Below are 11,088 nucleotides of genomic sequence, written 5' to 3' on the forward strand. Positions count from 1 at the left end.
CAAACCTGGGGGCTTGGACCCTCCCACCCCTTGTCAGAAGGGGGCTCAGAGAGGCTGGCTGGGAGGGCTGAGGACTGTCACAGAAACACTGGGGCAGAGAAGCAGCCAGTGTGAAGGCCTTGAGGTGGGAACGAGCGTGGCGTGTTGAGGACGGGGCAGAGGCCTGCGAGGCCGGTGAGTGGGTGAGGGAGGCTGAGGTGGGAAGGAGGCCGGGGCATGGCCAGGGTGTGTGCAAGCCAGGTGGAAGACTGGGTTTGATCCCACATAGATGGGAGGGCACTGGAGGGTCTGACGTAGGGCTGTGACATATCACCTGTCAATAGTGAACACAGAGAGAGCCAGCAACTGGAGAATTTCCTGCAAAGACAACCACCAGTTTCTTAGGCAGCAGGTTCAGGTGCAGGCCCTCCTACAGGGGGTTCAGTCCTCTGCTGGGGACTCCTCCTCCCCCACACCTGCTGACACGCCCACAACCAGCTGTGATGATTTTAGGACAATCTTGCTTGTAACTCCAAACTCTTTGGGACTGGTGATATGACCTGAGGCCTTGGGAGTCATCTACACCAGCAGTCCCCAAACTTTTTGCCACTGGGGACTGGTTTCATGGAAGACAGTTTGTCTACAGGCTGGGGGTAGGATGGTTTTGGGATGAAACTGTTCCACCTCAGGTCATCAGGCATTAGATTCTCACAAGGAGCACACACGTGCAGTTTACAAGAGGGTCCGCGCTCCTCTGGCACTCTCATGTCGCTGCTCATTTGGCAGGAGGTGGAGCTCAGGCAGGAATGCTCATGGACCCCTGCTCACCTCCTGCTGCGCACCCGGTTCCTAACAGGACACGGACCAGTATCGGTCCATGGCATGGAGGCTGGGGACCCCTGATCTATGCTATCCATTGCTATATGCAGTCCATTTAACTTCTTAAAAAGAAAGCTCTGGAGTATTTCCTCTCGAGTCCACTTAATTCCAAGAGGGCACCCTCCCTTCATGGACAACTGCAGGAGCAGACACCACCACTCTCTGCCAGCTTCTTCTTTCTGACATTAATTAAAACGTTTCCGTAGCCTGACCGAGGTACAAATCACACACCAGACAATATACTCACGTGCACAATTCAGTGAACCTTAGTGTACGTTGAGTACAACACTCACCAGAATTAGTTTCAGAATATTTTCATCTTCCTCAAAAGAAACCCTTAGACATTACTCCTAACTACTTCCTACCCCCAGTGCCAGGAAACCACTGATCTATTTTCTGTCTCTGTATTTGCCGATTCTGGACATGTCATGTAAATGGAATCACACAACATGTGGTCCTTTGTATCTGGCTTCCACTCAGCATAAGGTTTTCAGGGCTCAGCCATGTGTAGCAATATCAGAATTTCATTCCTTTTTATTACCAAATAGTATATTCCATCATATGGATGTGTAATATTTTGTTATTCATTCATTAGCTGATGGACGTTGAGGTTTTCTCTTCCTTTTGGTTATTAAGAGTAGTGCTGCCAGGACATTCCCGTATAAGCTTTGTGGGGAAATGTTTTTACTTCTCTTGGGTGCATATACCTAGCATTTTGAGGAACTGCCAGACTGTCTTCCAAAGCAGCTGTGAGGCAGGAGAATAGGGAATTAGAGTAACCAAGGGTGAAGGTAGAAGCAAAAGAACAGCAGGTGCAGCTAGTTCCAGGCAGGACTGGGCCGCACACAGGCCACAGTCTCCCTCTGGTGATAACAAGACAGATAAGTTTGCATGTCAGCCTCGGATTGACCATGGGCCACATCTCCGTTTCAGCCTCTGATTGGTCACAGGCCTCTAAAGGGCACCCAGAGGTGTTACCAAATTCTTTTCGCCTCAGAAAAGCCCTATAGAACATTGCTACTGGGGTTCTTGAGCCACTTGCTTGAGCCCACTCCTACTCTGTGGAGTGCACTTTCACTTCAATCAATCTGCACTTTCAATACATTTGTGCTTTTGTTGCTTTTTTTCTTTTGCTGCTTCTTTCTTTTGTTGCTTTGTTTGTGCATTTTGTTCAATTCTTTGTTCAACACACCAAGAACCCGGACAATTCACAGTCAAGACGTTCCATCCGGAAAGAGCAGCATTATTTTTACATTCCCACAACTGCATGAGGATCCTGGTTTCTCCACCTCCTCTCCAACACCTGTTATTATCTCTTTTATTATAGTCCTCTTTGTGGGCAAGCAGTGGTGTCATGCTGTGGTTTTATTTGTCTTTCCCTGGTGGCTAATAATGGTGAACATCATTTTCAGTGTAAAAGTCTTGTTAAGTCTTATACCTTGTACTTCTTTGGTTAAAGGCATTCTGAAATGTTTTGATATTTTTGATGCTATTGTAAGTGAAATTGTCCCTCCTTCCTCCTTCCTTCTTTCCTTTCTCTCTTTTTCTTTTTTTTTTTTTTGACGGTCTCACTCTGTTGCCCAGGCTGGAGTGCAATGGCATGATCTTGGCTCACTGCAAGCTCCGCCTCCCAGGTTCAAGCGATTCTCCTGCCTCAGCCTCTCAAGTAGCTGGGACTACAGGCATCCGCCACCATGCCCAGCTAATTTTTTGTATTTTTAGTAGAAATGGTGTTTTGCCATGTTGGCCAGGTTGATCTCGAAATCCTGACCTCAGGTGATGCACCAGCCTTGGCCTCCCAAAGTGCTGGGATTACAGGCGTGAGTCACTGTGCCCAGCCCTTATTTTTTTTTTTTTTTTTAAATAGAGACAGGGTCTTGATATGCTGGCCAGATTGGTCTTGAACTCTTGGCCTCAAGCAATCCTCCTGCCTCAGCCTCCCAGAATGCTAGGATTATAGGCATGAGCCACCATGTCTGGATGGAATTGTTTTCTTAATTTCATTTTCAGTTGTTCATTCCTACAATATACATTTGCTTTTTGTATATTGACCTTATATTCTTCAACCTTGCTGAATTTATTTACTGCGAATGAGTTTTCTTTTAGTGGATTTCTTTTTTTTTTTTTTTTTTTTGAGACAGAGTCTCGCTCTGTCACCCATGCTGGAGTGTAATGGCGTGATCTTGGTTCACTGCAACCTCCGCCTCCTGGGTTCAGGTGATTCTCCTGCCTCAGCCTCCTGAGTAGCTGGGGTTACAGGCACCTGCCATCATGCCCAGCTAATTTTTGTATTTTTGTAGAGATGGGGTTTCACCATGTTGGCCAGGTTGGTCTGGAACTCCTGACCTCAAGCGATCCACCCACCTTTGCCTCTTAAAATGCTAGGATTACAGGCATGAGCCACTGTGCCTGGCCCCTTTTCAGTGGATTTCCTAGAATTTTCTGTCTACGAGATCATGTCTTCTGCAAATCGGAGATCATCTTCCCTCTTCCTTTCTGATGTAGATGCCATTTCCTTTTGATTTCCCTGCCCAGCTGCTTGACTCATGCTTCCAGGACAACGTGGACCAAACATGTTGAAAGTGGATGTGTCTATCTTGCTGCTAGTCTCTGGCGAGAGGCGTTCGGTCTTTCAGCAACATTAGCTGTAGTTCTCTCACAGATGCCTTTTATCAAGTTGGGGAATTTCCCTTCCATTTTTATTTGATTATTTTTATTATGAAGAGGTATTAAATTGTGTCAAATGTTTCTTCTGGGTCTATTAAGATAATCATAGCAGTTCTGTCCTTTATTTTAATTGATACGGTCTATTACCTTAACTGATTTTTGAATGCTGAACCTGCCTTGCATTACTGGAGTGAGTCCCGCTTGGTCCTGATGTATAATTCTCTTTATATATGGCTGGATTCTGCTTACTCATCTATTGTTGAGGGTTTCTGCACCTCTATTTAGAAGAGATACTGCTCTGTAGTTTTCTTTGCTCATGATATCTTTCTGTGGCTCTGGCTTCAGGGTAATATGGCTTCATGGAATGGGAGATGTTCTCTCCTCTTCTACATTTTGAAAGTTTGTGAAGGACTGGTGCTAATTCTTCTTTAAGTGTTGGGTAGAATTCAATGACACCATCTGGACCTGAACTTTTCTTTGTGGAGGTTTTTGGTTACTAATTTGATCTCTCTACTCATTATAGTTCAATTCAGATTTTCTATTTCTTCTTTAATCGGTTTTGGTAGTTTGTGTTTTTATAGAAATTTGACCATTTCATCTAATTTGTTGGCAATGTTCATAGTATTTTCTTATAATCCTTTATATTTCTGTAAGATAATACTCCCTTTTTTATTATTTTTTTTTATATAGAGATGGGGTCTCACCATGTCACCCAGGCTGGTTCCTAATCTCTCACCTTGGCCTCCCCTTTTTTATCCTTGATTTTAGCAATTTGAGACCCTGTTTAGTCAGTCAAGCTAAAGGTTCATCAATTTTATTGATATTTTCAAAGAGCCAATTATTTGTGTTGATTTTCTCTGTAATTTTTCTATTCTGTATTTCATTTGCTTCTGCTCTGATCTCTTTTGTTTGCGTCCTTCTACTTGTTTGGATCTAGTTTGCTCTCCTTTGTCCAGTGTCTTCAGGTAGAAGAGCAGGTTGTTGACGTGAGATCTGTCTCCTTTTAAAATATAGGCTTTTACATCTATACATTTCCATCGAAACCTTGCTTTAGCTTCATCCCATAAGTTTCTGTACTGTGATATCTTCATTTTCGTTTATCTCAAAGTACTTCCTTATTTCCTTGTGGTTTCTTCTTTGACACATTGGTTATTTAACAGTGTCTTGTTTAATTTCCACATATTTGTGAGTTTCCCAAATTTATTTTTGCCATCAATTTCAAATTTAACTCTATTCTGAACACGCTCCAGGATAAACATGCTGGGTCACAGAACAAGCCTGAATACATTAAAGGATAGAAATCGTATATGATTCAGGCTTGTTCTATTTAAAGGATAGAAATCGTATATGATTCAGGCTTGTTCTATTTAAAGGACAGAAATCATATATGATTCAGGCTTGTTCTATGACCTAGCATGTTTATCCTGGAGTGTGTTCAGTGCGCACTTGAGAAGAATTCTCAGTTCTGCTGTTAGGTAGCGTGTTCCACAGATGTCTGTTAGGTCTGTTCGGTTTATCGTGTTCTTTGAGTCTTCTGTTTACTCGTTGATTTTCTATCTAGTTGGTCTATCCATAATTGAAGGTAGAGTATTGAAGTATGCAATCACTGTTTTTGAATTGCCCATTTCTCTTCCATTCTATCGGTTTTTGTCTCACTCGTTCAGAAGCCCTGTTGTTAGGTGTATTCTTCCCTCCTCTCTTTCATATTATTATAGTTATGCACATAATATGTATATATGTTGCAAATACAACACATTGTTATAATTATGACTTTACATAATTTCATGTTCATTAAAGAAGGTGAGGAAAGGAAGGAGAATACATATATATTTCTATGCAAGTTCTATTTCTCTTTTTATTCACCATGTTTGCTTCTCTTCATTTGGTCCTGTGGATTCAAGTCACTGGTGTCATTACCTGACTCCAATAAAACTTTGCTTTCATCACATCCTTTGTGTTATTTTTGTCAAATACATTACATTTCTACATGTTACAGGGCCAGCCAACAGTACAATTATACACATTCTGTCTTATACAACTGCTCTTTAAATCAGTTAAGAGAAGGAAAACGAAGAAATATACATGTCTACTATCTTTTGTAATTACGTGATTACTGACACTCTGTGGATCTGAGCTTCCTTGTGGTTTTACCTGCTTTCAGCCTGAGGGACTTCCTTCTCACAATACATTCTCTCAGATTTGTTTTTCTAATAGTGCTTGTATTTTGCTTTAATGTTTGAAAGACAGTTTTGCCAGATATAAGACTCTTGATTGACAGGTTTTCTTTCCTTTCAGCACTTTGAACATGTCACTCCACTGCCTTATGAGTCTGTTTTCATGCTGCTAATATAGACAAACCTAAGACTGGGCAAATTACCAGAGAAAGAGGTTTACTGGACTTAACATTTCCACGTGGCTGGGGAGGCCTCCCAACCATGGCAGAAGCAGAAAGTCACACCTCATATGGTGACAGAGAGACACAGAGAAGGAGCTTGTGCAGGGAAACTCCTCCTTTTAAAACCATCAGATCTCGTAAAACTCATTCACCACCACGAGAACACCATGGGGAAGATATCTGCTCCCATGATTCAATTACCTCCCACCGGGTCCCTCCCACAACACATAGGAATCCAAGATGAGGTTTGGGTGGGAAAACAGCCAAACTGTAGCAACTGCCCTCTGACTTCCATCATTGCTGAGGAGAAGTCAGCCATTAGTCCTTTTGGGTTCTCACGTACAGGACAACAAATCTGCTTTCAAGATTTGCATCTTGGCTTCAAACATTTGTACTATGATGTGTGCGAATGTGGATCTCTTTGTATTTATCCTACTTTTGGGATTCATTGAACTTGAGAGATTCACATTTTTAAGCAAATCTGGGAAGTTTACAGCAATTATTTCTTTGAATATTTTTCTGCTCCTTTATCTCTCTTCTCTTCTTCTTTTGCTTTCATTATGCACATACTGGGGTGCTTAAAGGTTTCACATCTTTCTCTGAGGTTCTATTCATTTTTTAATCTATTTTATCTCTGTTTTAAGATAACATGATTTCTACCAATCTTATCTTAAAGTTTGCTGACTTTTCAGTTCAAATCTACTCCTGAGCCCTGCCAGAATTTTTTTTTTTTCCATTTCAGTTATTTTCAGCTCCAGGATTATCATTAAAAAATAATTTCTATGTCTTCACTGTTTTTTATTTGATGAGACATTGCCATGGTTTCCCTCACTTCTATGAGCACAGCGTTTAGTTTTGTGAACATGTCTGTAATGGCTGCTTTGAAGTCCTTGTCTCCTCAAAATCTAGGCCCTCTTGCTAATCAGAGTCAAATTAAAAAAAAAAAAAAATCTAGGCCCTCATAAGGCAACTTTTGTTTCCTGTGTTTTCCTCATGTCTCATTTTCCTGTTTCTTTGAATGTCTTTGCATGTCTATTTTTACTGAAAAATTGGATGTTTCAGGTAATAGTATGAAAACTCTACATGCTGATTCCTCTCCTCCCTGCCTGCAGCTTGGTTTTGTTGTTCTTTGCTTATCTGTTGAGTCACTTGGTTAGACTATTTCAATGAAGCTCATTTCCCCTGCAGTGTGAAGCCTCTGGGGTAGCTCCTTGGAGGACTCAGCCTTGGGCATCCTCGCAGCCACCCTGGGTTGTGGTGGTTTTGGTGGGGAGATTGGCTGTCTCTTTCCCTGATCCCTCTGTTAAGCTATCTACCTTATGTGGCATCACATCTACCTGTTAAGCTCCATTAATTACCAACTGATTGCTCTATGATTTTCAGTAATGACCTGGGCATACATTTCTTCAATGTCTGGTCCAATTATACTGGAGCAGTGATCATTTTTTGAGGCCCGTCTTTGAGGTTTGTGTTAGCTCCAGGTGGGCTCTTCTTCTTCCTTTTTTTTTTTTTTTTTTTTTTTTTTTTTTTTTTTTTTTTTTTTTTTTTTGAGACGGCATCTTGCTCTGTCACCAGGCTGGAGTGCAATGGCGTGATCGCGATCTCAGCTCACTGCAACCTCTGCCTCCTGGGTTCAAGCGATTCTCCTGCCTCGGACTCCCGAGTAGCTGGGACTACGGGTGCATGCCACCACACCCAACTAATTTTTGTATTTTTAGTAGAGATGGGGTTTCACCATGTTGGCCAGGATGGCCTCAATCTCTTGGCCTTGTGATCCGCCCACTTTGGCCTCCCAAAGTGCTGAGATTACAGACGTGAGCCACCATGCCCAGCCGAGGGCTCTTCTTAGTCATCACCTTGGTTCTCTCTAGCAACCTAATAGGGCTATGAATTAGCTTGTTGATCATATGCTGAATTTTGTCTCTACTCCCAAATTCAAATTTTGAAGTCCCAACCCCCAGTATATTAGAATATGATTCTATTTGAAGATAGGATCTTTAAAGAGGTGATTAAGTGAAAATGAGGCCATGGGGGTGGGGGTGGGCCCTGTTCCAACGTGACTGGTGTCCTTACAAGAGGAGGGCGTGGGCCGTGTTCCAACGTGACTGGTGCCCTTACAAGAGGAGGAAATTTGGACACGTACAGAGACACGATGAAGAAAGACCACGTGAGGACGTGGTGAGAACGTGGCCATCCACAAGCCAAGGAGAGAGGCCTTGGAGGCAACCAAAGCTGCCAATGCCTTGAGCTCAGACGTTATGCCTCAGAACTGTGAGGGAGAAATTTCTGTTGTTGAAGCCCCCAGTCTGTGGTGCTTTGTTCTGGCAGCCCTCACAGACCAATTCATTGCTCCTAATTAAGAGCAACAATCCTTTCAGAGCTTGAACTGGCTGTTTCCAATAAAGCCAGTTCCTTTGGAAGAGCTTCAGAGCCACCTTTTCTTCCCTGGGGACTGTCCTGCTCTCGGGTCTTTTCAGCGTGCTTCTTTTTACAGAGCTGTGTCCTACAGTGGAGCTGGGGAGAGCAATTGGATCCCAGCCTTCTTAGCCCGCTGTTCTTGGCTAGAACCGCATCCGATGAGTAGGGACTGGCTGGAGGAAGGGGGCTGTCCGTGCTCACCAGGAATTTAGCCTCTTCAACTGGGTGCTGTGGTGAGAAATGCTGGCATCTGTCCCTCCTCCTAGTGAGATAAGGGGACCCTCGGGTGGGAGCTGAGGGGAGAGCGAGCCCTGTCTCCTCGGACACAACCACCAAGAGGGGGGCTCTGTCAAGACGAGCTGGAGTGGGGGAAGGAGGGATCCACAGATGATCACTGTTCTTATGGAGTTTTAGCAGACTTTCTTGAATAAATATTTGTCATCTGATGTATGCTGTGAGGACTAAGCTCTGATTTTTTTTGTTTTTTACTCTCGCGCTTCAAATTCCTATCTAAGGGGCCCGGGGAGCCTTACCCTACAAATCATAACTTCTCATCAGATGGGTTTCATTTAGCCCTATACATTGTGACTTACTTTCCAAATCTGACTCGGACATAATATTACGAGACAAGAAAGAAAGTCAAAATATTTTACCCCAAAAGCATGTATGTTTCTTTGCCATATTTTGAAATGGTCCTGCAAAGCTGTCCTTTGTTGGGGGACGTGTACATCTGTAAAGAATCTGTTAACACGGTTAGATCTTTTTCTTCCAGGCCCTCCCAATCCTGAAGAGATGAACTAGAGTCTAGAACCTTTTAACAATCTAAATAGGAAACACCTGTCACCTATTGACTCTAAGGGCAGCCATAATGAGACTTCAAAAGAACCTTGGTCTCCACTATCTTTTATCTTAACCTGAACATTTCCTTTCTGTTGATCCCAGGTCTTCAGACAAACTCAACCAATTGTCAACCAGAAAATGTTTACATGTACCTAGAGCCTCGAAGCCCTCCCCTACCCTTTGAGTTGTCCCACCTTTCTGGGCCGAACCAATGTTTTTCTTAAAAGTATTTGATTGATGTCTCCTGCCTCTCTAAACTGTATAAAACCAAGCTGGCCCCGACTACTTCGGACACAAGTTCTCAGGCCCTCCTGAGGGCCGGGTCACGGGCCATGGTCACTCATATTTGGCTCCAACTAAATCTCTTCAAATATTTTACAGAGTTTGACTCTTTTCGTTGACAGCTGTTAGCACAACTTCCATTAAAAAAAATGGGTGGTTTTCCCCATTTTGCACGTTTTGCTCAGGTTTCTGGGGCTCCTCTCCCTGCCACCCTGGGGTGTCCCCGGGCAGTGTTCTCCCTCCATGGCCATTACTCCGTTTGAACCAGTGCCCTCCACAATGTGACATTTTCAGAACAGGAATTTAATCTCATCTTCCCACCCTCCTCACAATCCCTCAACGGTGTCTCCGTGCCCTCAAGAAAGAAGATGCCTTACTGGTCCCGACTGACCAGGCGGAGCTGGGGCCCTTGCTGTGCTCTCAGTCTCAAGCAGCAGCTGCTTCCTGCGCTGCCCCAGCCGTCGGCGCTGACCCCTGCCCAGCTCACAGCACTGCCGGCCGCAGCCTCTCACCGAGAGCTCCTGCCCTCAGCCTCCAGCCAGAGAAGGGCTCCCCACCTCAGCAGAGCTCAGCTCAGCGGGCACGGGCACGATGCAGAAATCCTTGATTTCTCAGATTAGGCGATGGCTGAATTATAAACACGTGTGAGACCATGCACCTCCACTTCCCAGCGTTCTGTATTTTACAATCATTCTGTGTTTATTTCATTGATCTGCTTCCCGGATTCAACTGTATACTCCAAGAGGGCAGTGACTAGAAGAGCTCTACCTGTCCCGGCTTAACTACTGTGCTCCCGGCACGTGCAGAGCACACAGCTGACGGTTTTAAACGTCGCGGAGGCCCCAGGTGGGAGAGGAGACGAGGCCCGAGGGGAGAGGAGGCCCCGGGTGGGAGGGGGTGAGGGGAAGGGGGAGGAGGTCCCTCGGGGGACGAGGTCCCTGGGTGGGAGGGGAGAGGAGGTCCCACAGGGAAGTCCAGGGCCTCAGGTGGAGGTCAGTGGTGGGAGGACAGGGCAGGTCCACCCCCCTAGGTCCTGGAAGCCTAGACGGGAGAGGACAGATCACGTGCGGCCTCTGCGTCCAAAGCTGGCTACCATCCAGTGAAAACCTCAAGCTCACCCGATTCTCCCAGGCCTCAGCGTGGAGCCTCTGAGGGGGGTCCCGCCTCCCTCCCCACGACTCACCCGCACTTGGCTCTGCAGCTGCCGGGTCCGCTGCTCCCAGAAGCCCCCCCACCGCCCGCCCCCCGCCGGCATCGCCTCTGCTTCTGGCCTCCTCTCACCGCCCCCAGTAACCGGCGCGGGTGCGGGCGTTGGGGAGCGAGAGAGGGTGGCTCGAGGCGGGAGCTAGGGGCAGGCGGAAGAAGCAGGAAGACCCGAGGAAGGGGGCCGGTGTCCAAGCACTGAGGAAAGTTTCATCCCTTCTGAATCCCAGGCCTCGCTGGACCACGGCCCCGCCTGGTTCTCCTGTAACTTGCGGAGCTCCTGGACCGGCCCTTCCCAGAGGCGCAGCGCTGAGTCCCGGAAGCAGGACCTGAACCTGGAAGAGGAGGGGCGAGCAGCTTCCTGCTTCCTCCTCCCCACACACTGCGGGGGGAATGATCCCCACTGCCTCCTCCTCCCCACACAC

At 45.6% G+C, this 11,088-nt stretch overlaps 1 protein-coding gene across 5 annotated transcripts in view; it reads right to left on the reverse strand.

Moving 5' to 3' along the window:
* The window catches only part of KIF25 (kinesin family member 25), a 69,756-nt gene extending 58,779 nt beyond the window's left edge, over positions 1-10,977 (reverse strand). For all 5 annotated transcript variants that reach the window (XM_017895112.1, XM_017895108.1, XM_017895099.1 and 2 more), the window contains exon 1: positions 10,644-10,977. In XM_017895112.1, coding sequence (XP_017750601.1) covers positions 10,644-10,715 — 72 coding nt within the window. In that variant the 5' untranslated portion in view covers positions 10,716-10,977. The remainder of the gene's footprint in view (positions 1-10,643) is intronic.
* Between the last annotated feature and the right edge of the window lie 111 nt (positions 10,978-11,088).

Source organism: Rhinopithecus bieti, unplaced genomic scaffold (assembly GCF_001698545.2).
Source record: "Rhinopithecus bieti isolate Rb0 unplaced genomic scaffold, ASM169854v2 scaffold_1017, whole genome shotgun sequence".
Classification (NCBI taxonomy): domain Eukaryota; kingdom Metazoa; phylum Chordata; class Mammalia; order Primates; family Cercopithecidae; genus Rhinopithecus; species Rhinopithecus bieti.